Consider the following 13,619-nt stretch of genomic DNA (forward strand, 5'->3'; position numbering starts at 1 on the left):
GAAGTTACATAAAAGAACACTATAATATTCATTAGTCCTACATATATGGCTGTTTACTAAACATATATGCTGGGATTTTCCTTATCTCGGTTCTGAAATTTCAAATTATGAACAATTAATTCACGTGTCAAATGCCCAAATGCAAAGACAAAAGCTGTGATACAAAATTTCCTCTTTTACCATAATCTTTGGAGCTTTCCACAGCACTGCAAAATTATAATCTAGAACAGTCTTGCAAACAAATTATGAAGAGTTCTAAGCTCAAAGAACACTATCTTTCCTAACTACATAAGAGGCAATGACAGTTTTTTTTTAAACCACAAAGCACATTAAATGTATGTACTCTAGTGTATGTCTACTACCACAATATATATTGAATAAAATGGATTTCAAACACAAAATAGAACTTGAAGTTTTGTTTACATCTCACACACACACACACACACACACACACACACACACACACACACAAATCCCAAACAATGACTCTATCAGGGGTTCTTCGTGAAGTCATAAAATATACATTGATGGTACATCACTACTCTCTAATTAGGAATGGAGATTTAGCTAGTGATTTTCCCTCTAACTTTATTAAACTAGTATTTTTTTTTCAACGTTTATTTATTTTTGGGACAGAGAGAGACAGAGCATGAACGGGGGAGGGGCAGAGAGAGAGGGAGACACAGAATTGGAAACAGGCTCCAGGCTCTGAGCCATCAGCCCAGAACCTGACGCGGGGCTCGAACTCACGGACTGCGAGATCGTGACCTGGCTGAAGTCGGACACTTAACCGACTGCGCCACCCAGGCGCCCCTTAAACTAGTATTTTAAGTAACCTTTCATTTCTGAAAAATTCTAGTACATTCTCAGCTCTATTTTCATCCAGTCTATAGGCAATAAGCAAGAATGAAGGAAATAATTTTTTTCAGGAACTCCACATTTATATTGCCTCCGGTCAGACAATCTTAAAATAATTTTGATGGGTTTCTTCCCTTTAACCTAGGATTAAAAAAAGAATCCAAAAGCACTAAAAAAAATAGTAATAAAAATAAATTTAAAACCCACAAAAAAGTAAATGTATAGCATTTCCCCATTTAATAGTGAAAATGGTTCAGCAAAGCAGCCTCAATATCTTTCCATTTTTCAGAAACAACCTACTTATTATGGGGCTACTGAGACCACTGAAATAATATCCCAACCTTGAGGATAAATAAGAATAGGAACTGGACAAGAAGCTCCAGTTTCATTTTTAATCTACAACAGGATCAGCCCAAGAGCTAAACCTAACCACCTATGTTTGTAAATAAAGGTTTATTGGAACACAGCCACACTCATTTGTTTTCATATGACTGTCTTCATGCTACAATGGTAGAGTTGAATAGCTGTGACAGATGCTGTATGGCTCACAAAACCTAAAATATTTACTATCTGGTAGTTTACAGATAGTTTGCCAACTCTTGGCCTACAATATCTAAAATTGATGAAAATTAGTATACATAGGTCTATGAGATAAAAGGTTAACCAATAACGCATAAAATTTACTTTTATTTATGTTACAGTGTATTGAACAGACTCTATGGGCAAACTCTGATGGTACTCACCTGATTAAAAAGCATTCTAAGACTCATACACTGCTGTTGGGAATGCAAAATACTGCGGCTGCTTTGGAAAGTAGTCTGGCAGTTCCTCAAAATGTTAAACACAGAGTTACCATTTGACCTAGCAATTCCACTCCTACATATATACCCAAGAGAAATAAAAATATATGTCCACACAAAAACTTGTACATCAGTGTCCACAGCGGGATTATTTATGATAGCCAAAGGGGGAAAACCACCCAAATGGCCCATCAGCTGATGTATGGATCAATACAATGTGGTATATCCACATAATGGAATATTAACGGGCCTTAAAAATGAAGTACTGATGTATCTACAATATGGATGAACTTTGAAAACACTATGCTTAGACCAAGAAGCAGTCACAAAAGACCACATACAGTAGGATTCCATTTATATGAAATGTCCAGAACAGGCACTTCTATAGAGATAGAAGGTAGATTGGTTGTTACCTAGGGCTAGGGATGGATGGGGTTGAAAGCTAACATATACAGGGTTTCTTTTTTTGGTGATGAAAATGGCTGAAAGTTTCTTGTGGTGATGGTTGCACAACTCTGTGAATATACTAAAACGCATTGAATTGTACACTTTAAATTGGTAAATTGTATGGTATGTGAATTATATCTCAATAAAGCTGTTACCAAAAAATGCATTCTGTTAATCTGCTGAAACATCTAAAATCAGAATGTTAGTCTTTTTTTCTTTTATTAAAAAAAATGCTTATTTATTTATTTTGAGAAAGAGAGAGAGAGAGCATGTGCGCACATGTGGGAGAGAGAGAGAGGGAGACAGAGAATCCCAAGCAGGCTCCATGCTGTCAGCGCAGAGTGCAATGTGGGGCTCAATCCAGGTAAAGTTACTGATCTCCCTCTTCCTCAGTTTCCTCATCTGTAAAAGGAGAGAGGGTGATTGCCTCAAAGGGAAGGGTTGTGGCCAAGGTTAAATTAGAAAAACATCAAGAATTTAACACCAGGTCCAGCATATAATGAACACTCAAGCCATAGAATTTGAGACCAAAAAAAAAAGTGTGTGTGTGGGGGGGGAATTCCTAAAGTTGTCCCTAAAAACTCTAACCAAATGCTTATTGTTTGAATTTCTTATAATACAGGTTACCTGTGTCACTCAACTAAAATAGTAACTGTGAACCCAAAACTGCTCTTAAAAAATAAGGTTATTTTAAAAAATAGGATAAACCTTTTTCTAAGTTTTGTAAGATTTAATTTTCTCTACTCCTTGTGCTAAATGAGGCAATGGGCATAAAGAGATGACATGAGTTACCCAAGAAGACTAATAAATCATTCAAGCCTTACCTCTGCTTGTAATGGTGTCTCCAACTTTTACTACTAGATGGTCCCAGTTTCTGGATTGCTCACTTAACGCCCACTCCTTCAATAACTGAGTACTTACAATGTGTCAGTTACCAAGTTATGCTGAGGATACTAGCTGAATAGTCAGATGCAGCCCTGCCTTTAACAGGACTTCATGTCGAGTTATATTACACTTGAACTATTTGTCAACTTCTCCCATTGACAGAACTCCTTGAGGCCTGAGAACTCAAGTACTTGATGAACAATGGGGCACCTGGCTGGCTCAATGAGTGGGGCATACAACTCTTGATCCAGGGTCATGAGTTTGAGCCCCACATTGGGGGTAGAGTTTACTTTAAAAAAATTAGAAATATTTTTTAAAATTATAATGGCAATTAAAATAACAATACCTACCCTTTAGTCATTTTACCCAGATCATGTTATTTACTTCTCACTAATCCTGCAAGGCATATACTATCACCCTCATTTTACAGATAGAGAACTGAGAGTCAGAGAGGTTAACTAACTTGGCCAGGGCCACACAGCTAGAAACGAATGTATAAATGAACAAATGAATAAACTGTTAGCACCACTAACAATTTTATACACGTGATAGGAAAGAATGTTCATTTCACCATATTATTTATGTAATTGAGCCTGTGTTTAGCACTGAGAAAGTGCACATTTGGAAATTGTTGAAACTTATCTACATAGCTGCCAAAAGTAATTTGAGTATCTCAGAGACATTCTAGAAATAAAAAATACTTATGCTGCACTTTACAATCACTAATCCATGCAAATAGCTTGTGAAGTGGCTATCATCCTTTCTATAAATAAGGAGAAAATGGCCACACTGTGCCCAAAGGCTACCAGATCATATCTTAGGGGGCTGTCTCACAAAGCTACAAAACAATGTTGATCCATATGTTTGGGGGAAAGTACATACCAAGGGTAAGCAAAAAGGCTGAAAATCTATGATGTTTCCTAAAAACACAAATTAGATTCCATAAAATAGCAGTGGTATGATGGTAATCTGCACATCTTAGCAGGGTTAGAGATCTCATAATTGAATTAATAATATCAAGAGTATCTTAATACAACATTAGAATCTCCATATAGCTAGGCAGTAATACTTCCATCCTAGATTTAAATACACCAAGATACTCTAAACTCAGGGTTAAAATTAAAAGCCTGAAATACAGACTCAACATAGTATAGTTTGGATGTTATTAAACTACACAGAGAACACAATCATCATTCCAAACTGTAAATGATTCAAATATTCAAGACAGTGGCAACAAAGCAAAAAAAAAAGTGTATTAAAAGAAATAAAAAAGACTGGAATGCTACAGTGAAATAATGTGCACTTTCATAGAAAAAAATGGGCTTAAGTACAATAAAGGAATCATTTCTTACTGTGAATGGATGTGGACAACTAAAAGAAAAGCCAATGAACAAATGTAGTTGGGGAGGGGTGGGGGGAGGGATGTGAAAGAAGAGGAGACTACTACACTCATTCAATGGGGACCCAAAACCTTGAGACAAGGAAGGATACATGCAGTTCCTGTGGGGAAGGGATTTAAGAAAATAAGAATGGTTTGACTACTGTTAAGAACTTAAAGTAAATTTAAAGTATCTAAAATTTACCATATCATTTCATTAAAGGTTCCATTTAATTGACAGTTATGCACCAAGCAGAGGAATGAAAAGTACCTAATCTTAGGAAAACCAAATGGTTTTACCTTAAAGCCAGCCATCAAAATCTGCAACACACAATTATAATGAAAAAGAAACCTGTTCCTTCTTCTTTTTACCCTAAATACATTGGCGTAGATAGATTCACAGAGAAATAGTATATTACCAACATCCACAGAAATGAGGCCAGACCTTGCTTTCCAGTTACACCATGAATTGATATTGGACATTATATTCATTTTGATAAATGCTTTAAATTGTCTGTTATAAACAAGCCTTCTTTTTAATCTTCCACCACAGTGTTGGCATTTTACATTATTGATCCTCCCCACTTTAAAACTTCTGTGATGTCCAGCTATCCTGACTCTTGTAGCTCTGTGAGTTTTAGAGCAACCCACAGCTCCCTAGTTCAGTTACCTGTGAAGAACTCATTCACTCAGTTTTACTTCCCACACCTTCACATTCCAGACCTCTCAACCAAACTCCAGGCCAGCATTTCCAGCAATGTCTACTTAGAAATGGCTTGCACTCAACTCAAAGCTACAGTACCAATCCATACCATGGAATACGGGGCAGCAGTTTAAGGGGAGACAGAGTTCGACAGAGACATAGATGGATACGGAAAGGTCAGCAGAGACAGTATTTTTCTACGGAAAATTAGTATTTCAGCATAGTGTGCAAATATGATCCCATTCAGGTTTTTTTTTAAGTTTGTTTATTTATTTTGAGAGAGAGTGAGAGCAAGAGAGAGCAGGGGAGGGGCAGAGAGAGAAGGAGAGAGAGAATCCTAAGGAGGCCCGCACCAATACACGGCTTGAACTCACAAACTGTGAAATCATGATCTGAGCTGAAACCAAAGAGTCGCAAGATTAATAACTGACTGAGCCACCCAGGTGCCCCATCCGATTCAGTTTTTTAAACAAAACCTTCCAGAAAGATGTACAAGAACTGGACAATGGTTACCTCTGGAGAGTGGGGCTATGGATGGTGGGAAAGTGGATGGAGAGAGGCTTATTTACCTTTGTACAGTCTATATTTTAAAATTAATTTTATAATTTATTTTATAAGACTAGTTACTTTATAAAGAGAAAGTAATAGAAAATTATTACATCTCAACATTGCAAATACATATTAACTTCCATTAAGTCAAACTGGCTTCGGACACTAAATCCTCCTGGTATAGAAAGACAGAGAGATTCTCTCTGTACTGACTTGGGGCTCTATGACCAATCATACCATAATATTATAATGGCCATCAGGGTAATTACATTTTACTCAGTTGAAAGAGCAGATACCAAGACACTGGGTGGCCCCTGGAGAGAAAGAAAAGAGAGCAGATCCTAGCACCTTGAACCCTGTAGCATGAATTCAGAGCCATAGGTGGTGGTTTTAGAATCTGCACTGTCAGTTGCAACTAAAACATAAAACCAAAAATGCCCGAGCTGCACACCCCCTCGGCTTGTTGGCCGGGGTCAGGTACCTGCTGTGCAGCGGTAACTCAGTCACTTGACTAGACACTAACAACCCAGCAGCTGCGGTGCAGTATATGCTTTTCAGAGTCCGTGAGAACTGATCTCAGGATTTTTAGCACAGGATATAGGAATAACCACCCCACCCTCACTCCCAACAAACACCTATCTCTGAAACCTCATTACTTCTGGTGTGGCAAGTTAGAGGAGGACTTAACCAACTATTCTGGTTGTTGGAGCAAGGCAATTGAAAGGAAAAACTTGGAAGAGTAAAAGGGGTAGAGGAAGTTCCAAAACAAATTATATTTTGGATGGATGGGCAAGATTCTGTATTTCCATTTCTAAAGAATGTGTACACTTATCAGTTTGGTGACAAACACCAATATTGCGTTAAAGAGAAAGACAAAAAGTAAAAATAGATAAAACAATGAATGGTAGTATGGAACCTCTAATAAAGAGATAAGAAATATAACGAGAAAGTTGAACGATTACAATTTGCCATAAATAGGAGTGCCTGGGTGGCTCCGTCGGTTGAGCATCCAACTCTTGACTTTGGCTCACGTCACGATCTCAGGGTTTGTGAGTTTGAACCCCGCGTTAGGCTCTGTGCTGACAGTGTGGAGCCTGCTTGGGATTCTCTGTCTCCCCTTTCTCTCCACCCCTCCCTCCCTCCCTCTCTCTCTACAAATAAATAAACTTTAAAAAATAAAATAAATGTTTAAAATCTGCCATAAATAAAGTCTGAAAATGAAGGCCTGGGCCTTCCTTGAAAGAAACCCAATGCAGCATTTTTCACAACTGGAATCAGCAGCAGAATGCCACATGAAATGAATGGACTTTAGAACCAGTTGGAATTGCATGTGATCTGGGGCAAGTTACCCCTCTCTGAATCTCAGTGTTTTCTGTAAAACAGGTATAATCAGAGGAGATAATATATGTAAAATGCCTAACATTAGAAGAAATAAATGTCAATACCCCTCATGAAGTAAGCATGAGGGGTATAAAAAATTTTTTTTGTTTTTACTTTGAAACAAGCTTATGTCAAAGTTCTTTTAAACGGTGCTTCCGGCAAATTTAAAATGTGAAAACATTTGCAAAAATGCAGTAACTCAAGAACAATCTCAGAAAGTAAGGCATACTTGCTTCTTTTATTTATTGGTCAGAGCTACAACTGGAGATCGTAAAAGAATTTTCAATTTAAAAGAAATATCCAGGAACACAATTTAAGGGCACATTAGAGAGACAGTTTGTCCGGTGAAACCGTTGCAGATCCAAGGTGAAAATGGAGGGAGGAGTGAGCTGTGTATGTCAAGGACACAGAAGCATGTCAGAGTCGTGGAAGGTAAGGGAGACACAGGAAGTATTTATACAGACAATGTGCAAGTGACACTTCAGAAACTCCAAGTCCTAAGACAGTCTGTAAAAAGTGGACATGAGGAGACTCTGAGAAAGTTGTTCACACACAGAAAAGCCAATGAGTAGCTCAGTTCCCTCTAAAATGGTCCCAGAAGCAAACTCCATCATCAGAAATCAACACTGCTTACCTACTCCCAAAAAGGTCTGCCGTGTGCAGGAATCCACCACCGTGTTTAACAGGTTTTTCTTCTATGGAACTCCGGTTAAACCCCCTTGGCTTGACTCTTTCTGGGCCACCAGCAGGCTAGCTGGCGACTGTGTTTCTTATACCTCATGTGATTGTCACTCGGATCAACCCCTTCTTTCATGAAACATCTACTCATTTCTGGAAAATTCCTGGTTTCTTCAGGCTCACACTTTCCCAAACATTAAAAACTAATTTGCCTATAATGACTAGATAAAATTTCCCAGAAAGATGTTCCAACATATTGTAATGTTCCCCTTTGTGGGTACTGGAAACCATTATCAGTGGGCCAATCAATATATGCGAAAGCCATAGTAATTAGTAAAAATAGTAAAGCTGAGTTTTTCTTCGTGTTAAATTATATACCTTACAAATTATTAACCCAGCATTTACATAAAGGCTGCATTTAACTCAATTCTCTGGTAAACAGTGTTACTGGGATGTCAAGTATGGAATTTAAACTATATAAGCAACATAACCATACTCTTTTAATAGAGTATATGTGCAAACACAATCTGTACTAAACTGATAAATCTCTTAATATTAAATTAAGTCACTCTAGTGGACAGCCATCATCAACTGCTATTGAAGCAATCCCCATTCCGGGTTGTTCCAAACATCAGTCACTGTGTTAGCATTACACAGATGAGCATCATAAATCAATGTGAATCTTAAAAGACCCAAGAAATCAAAGCCAAACACAGGCTGAAACAAAATTCTTATACAACAAGGCTCAGAAACACAGCATAGAGAAGATAAAACTCATATTTGGGTCTCTTGGCTTCAATACCTCCCCAAAAAACATTCTACTTTTCAAAAACTGTAAGCCTCTGAAAAGCCAGTCCCAAAATATTACATACATAACCTAAGTTTTAAACCAATGACTCAATCGTAAATGCATATCAGAATCACTTAGAGAGCTCCCAAAAAATACCAATGTCCAGCACCCACCCCCAGAGATTCTGATTTTATTGCTCTGACACAGGGCCCTGACATTGATCTTTTTTAAAAGCTCCCCTGGTGATTCTAATATACAGCCAGGTGGAGATCCACTGCTTTAAACGAATACAGCCTTTTGGGACAATAATTGCTCTGAGGTTGATAAACATGCTTTTTGCCTTTTAATGAGATTTTATTAAAACTACTCAACTCATTCCATAGTCAATGAGCAACTGTTACATTGCAGGCACTGTGTTAAGTAATGGAGAAAGATATATATGTTCCCTGCCCTCAAGAAGTTCCTTGTTAACTAGGTAGAGAGACTCATAAATAAGAAACTGTAATTAAATATGATAAGTGTTCTCAAGGTACTAGCAAATTCAGCATGCTTCACAAACTTCCATGTCATCCCTGAGCAGGGGGTCACGCCGCATCATTTCAATTTTAGTATGTGTCCTACCGAAGCAGGAAAGTCAGAAGTTACAGGTTACTAAGAACCCTAAAAATGAGGGTAAATATTCACCCTCCACAAGGTGAAAACGGTGTGCATTTTGCTATTCTCTTTCACAGAAACTGCTGTACCATGAAGGTAGGTATTTCTGTGTTTTAATCTGGATGAATCTTCTTAAAATTTCCTTCACGGAATATTACTGATTGTACACTTATCTCTAAAACTCTACATTTGCAAAAGATGCAGTGAATAATCATGACATAAAAATTAGCCAACTTCCTGCATTTGCGTAAAAACCTTTCTTTTCCACTAATTGCTATATCTTACTAAGACAAGAAGTTTTGGGGCTATGATAAGGTCCCATCATCATTGGTGATGCGATTTGTTTTAGTCACTTGAAAGATGTTACACAGGAAAATGTTATGGAAACAATAGGCATTCGAAGGAGCTTTTGTAAGACTTTCAAAAACAAGAAACACAAGGGAAAAGAGTTTATTTTTTTAAAAAACGATATGCCATCCTCCCAATATTCATAATGAATCAGGCACATGATTCCCTCCAAGACAGTGGATGAGTGAGTGAGTGGATAAGAAGTGAGGTAGGGGAGTGAGTGGGTGCTCAATTGATCTTGAAAATTGAAATCCATTTTAAAGTATCTCGATGGAAATTTAAACCTATTAAGACCTAAGGTCAAAAACAATTCGTGATACTAATTTGGGATAAAAGAAAATCACAATTCTAGAGAACCTGGATAGAAATCAACAAAAAGGCTTCCACTACAAGTGAACAGCTTCAAGACCTTTCTGTGTAAATCTGGAGTTGAACAAATTCTAAGTTAAAATGTATGCTGTCAAGGTCCCTGCAAGAAAATCTCAAGTGAATTTCAATTTCCAGATCAATATATGCTGAGACAATTTACCGGAGAAACCTTCAACCTTTACACAGGGTGAGGAACATTATCATTACATTCTTTACCATGAAAGCTACCTTGAATTCATTATTTCACGAAATGGCATATTATAAATGGCACTGACCAAGTCCGATTTTGTAGGCTATGAATGAGATTTCACGTTCACAATCGTTAAGGTAGCCACAGCGTGCCTATCACCTCAGAATTAGCTTGCTCTCCCTCCTTATGCAGTTCTGAAGCAACAGAAAAGATGAATTTAGTTCTACCAGAGGTGTTTCCTGAAAACATTCTATCAGTTATAAGCCAGCAGAATACTGATTGTGCTAATGTGATGCTGACCACTTCTTTTTGATACCTAAAGAGATCACATCATCAGTCTTCCAGACCTTAAGGAATCAGAACTGGTTACTAACATTGATCCAATGATGGTTACATTCCGTCATCACAATATAATTAACATTTTAATTTCACATATTCCAATTATGACTTTGCTGGCTCATTTAAAGCAAATGTAACTAAGACACAACAAATATCACTCACCCACACAGTCGTTTGGGAGCTTTTGGGAAACACCTAATTTACCTCACCTGGGTGCTAAGAATGAAGCAACCAAGGAGATTTTTTTTTTTTTTTTAACGTATTTGTCTCTATGGAACGGTGCTATCCACATACGCCTATGGAGCACCTGAAATGTAGCTAGTCCAACTGAGAAACTGAATTTTGAATTGTATTTAATTTTAATTAATTACAATTTAAATTTAGAAAGATATCGATTAGGTTATTAGAAAACTTTTAGATATGTTTGAGAAAACTTGGGTGTGTGAATCTACTTTTGCAAATGCAAATGTCATGAAATCTAATACAGATCAAGTATTTCCGATGAAAATTTAGCTTAGTGTCAGAGCTGAGATGTGTTGTTAGTGTAAAACACACACTGGATTCCAAAGACTGAGCACAAAAGAAAGAAAGGATGTAAAATATCTCATAAATAATTTCTACACTGAATACGTGTTGAAGTGCTAACAGTTTTGGGTCTACTGGCTTAAATAAAATATTTTATTAAAACCAACTGCACCTATTTGCTTTTAATTTTTTTAATGCGGCTATTGCAAAATTTACATATGTAAAATTTTTGTCTATAAAATTACATATGTGCCTTGCATTATATATCTTTTGGACAGCGCTGCTCTCGAGCACTTCCACAAACACTTTACCAGGGCGCATTTGGACATCCTTCTTCTAGTAGACAGGCTGGTCATGTAACAATAGGGGCAAGGAGTAACATGTCCTTGTACCAATTGGGTCTGAGGAAAAGTGTGTAGCCAGCTCTACCCATAATTTCACCATGTGAGGCAACACTGTAATACCTCAACATAGAAGAAAAAAAAAATGAGTTATCCGCACTTAAACAAATTGAAATCCAGTACTGCAGACAACTTAAAAGGGATACAGTAAACTGCTCTAAGGTCTTGGTTTCATTTCCCAACTGCGGACCTTAAAATAGACAATAAAGCACCGCTTCCAAAAAGAGGTAAAATATTTCAACGGTAGCTACCCAGCAATCCTTCATAAAGGAGCAAAAATTGCTCTTAAATCTGATCTCAACTTCTAAAGGCACAGAATACACGCTGAACTAGGAAATCAACTTCAGATCGCCAGCCTTTGCCTCACAAACAAATTAGCAGGATTGTGCACTTGGAATACTGTTTGACAAGAATGAAAAGGAAACTATTCAAAACAGATTTAAGGAATGGACAATTAGATGAGGAACTGCAGATTTAATTCTCAATCAGCACTGTGATTAATCTGATTCCCTGCTTTTCCCTAGTGTAATTATACAACACAGATGAAAGGATGAGCATTTGGACTGTCAGTTCTATATTCTAGACCAGCCCGGTGACTCAAAGCAGACGGCTCTGCCACACGAACCACCACCATCCCAACAACAGTCGAGGGAAGCCTCGAACACTGATTTAACAGTCATTGCATAACGAGGCATTAAAAATTCGGATACCCCCAACTCTTTCCACGCTGGCCTACACCGGGTAAGGAATTTGCTGAAACTGAACGCACCCCGTCTGAAAATGACCCCGTCCAATCCGGGCATGGGGTGAACACAAAGACATCTATCTAATATCCTGCACAATAGACACACACCCCACAATTAAAAACCCTGGACGTTCTCTCTCTATCGGTCCATGCAAGCAGAGGAAATGCAAGCTGCTCTTTTCCTTAATGGTCTGTGGTACACGCAAGGTAACAATAACCCCAACTGTTCCCAGGAAGCAACTATAAAATCGGGGCTGCCACGTCCCTGTGCAACCGTCAGATAAAATGCAGACAGCGGATTTCGGCCGGCCGCACGCCTCGTGGGGTGGCCGACCTCGGCTCGGTGACTTCCACGGCTGGCTGAGAACCCCCGGGACCCCCGCCCGGCAGGAGGTCCAGGTACACGTCTATAAATACGCCCGGGTGAGGAGGACGAGGGAGGCGGAGGGGAGGAGGGCAGGGGGCAGGCCCGGAGCGGGCGCCGGTGCGGGAGGACCCGGGCATCACTGAAATGCATTTTTCCACACTCCCGCTCCCTCGCGTAGCGACTCACTTGCCGATCACCTCGCACAGCTCGTACACATCCTCGAACAGCACGTCGTCGTCGGCCATGGTCCGGAGGGGACAGCGGCCGCAGCGTGGAGGGCTCCGAAAACGGGGGTGGGGGCGCCAAAGAGCTCAGTGCCCGGCCCCTGGCTCTCCTCCCCTCAGGACCCGCGAGCCCTCGGTGCTGAGGACGCTCGAGTGGGGCTGCGAGGCCCGGAGACTGCGGCGCCTTCCTCTGCGGGCGACCGCCCCGGCGCGGGCGGCGGGGCCGGGGCGCGGGAGCGAGGGCGGCCCGGGCCCGGCGCCGCCCGCCCGCCCGCTGCTCCTCGCGCTGCTCGGGCCGCGCTGCCCGGCGTGTGGATCCTCGGAGACCGCGCGGCGCCGCGCTCTCCGCCCGTCAGCCCGCGCGGGCCGCGAGGCCGCGACCGCTCCCTCTGCCGAGGCTGGCTCCGGCGAGGCGCGGGGCAGCTCGGGCTACAGGGGGGGCCGCGGCAGGACCATGGAGGGAGGATCGCCGCGGAGGGAGGTGGCGGCGGCAGATCGGCGCTGGGGACCAGGAGGCGGCGGCAGAGACGCTCCCTCCTCCTTCTCCTCCTCCCGCCGCCGCCGCCGCCCGCCTGAGAGTGGGAGGGGGCTTCGCGGGACTGGCTGTCTGTGCGGGCGGGAGCCCCGGCCACCGCCTTCAGCTCCTCCTCCTCCGCCCCAGCCGCCGACCAGCTCGCGAGCCCCGCGCACCCGCCTCGCGCACACACGCCCTCCTCCCCCTACGGCCGCGCGGCTTCCAGAACCACAGGCCCCGCCCACTCCAGCCCGTCGGGAGGCGGTGGCCGAGGGACCGGGAACGGGGCTGAGCGGCGCATGCGCGCGCCACGGGTCACGTCACGGCGAACGGGCGGGCGTCGGGGATCTAGAAGGGGCGGGGGGTCGGCCCGAGGGGCGCGCGGGCGGCAGCTGCTTAGGCGGGGGTCGGTGGGGTCGTCCCCTCCGCGACCGAGCAGCGGAAGGGGACCAGGGACAAAAGGTCCACGACCGAA

General features: G+C 41.4%; 1 protein-coding gene across 8 annotated transcripts in view; it reads right to left on the bottom strand.

Moving 5' to 3' along the window:
- Positions 1 to 12,878, bottom strand: part of CASK (calcium/calmodulin dependent serine protein kinase) — a 358,179-nt gene extending 345,301 nt beyond the window's left edge. For 6 of the 8 annotated variants that reach the window (XM_047843622.1, XM_047843615.1, XM_047843620.1 and 3 more), the window contains exon 1: positions 12,593 to 12,878. In XM_047843622.1, coding sequence (XP_047699578.1) covers positions 12,593 to 12,651 — 59 coding nt within the window. In that variant the 5' untranslated portion in view covers positions 12,652 to 12,878. The remainder of the gene's footprint in view (positions 1 to 12,592) is intronic. The other 2 variants (XM_047843621.1, XM_047843618.1) reach the window with 1 other exon arrangement.
- Between the last annotated feature and the right edge of the window lie 741 nt (positions 12,879 to 13,619).

The sequence above is a fragment of the Prionailurus viverrinus genome, chromosome X, assembly GCF_022837055.1.
Source record: "Prionailurus viverrinus isolate Anna chromosome X, UM_Priviv_1.0, whole genome shotgun sequence".
Classification (NCBI taxonomy): domain Eukaryota; kingdom Metazoa; phylum Chordata; class Mammalia; order Carnivora; family Felidae; genus Prionailurus; species Prionailurus viverrinus.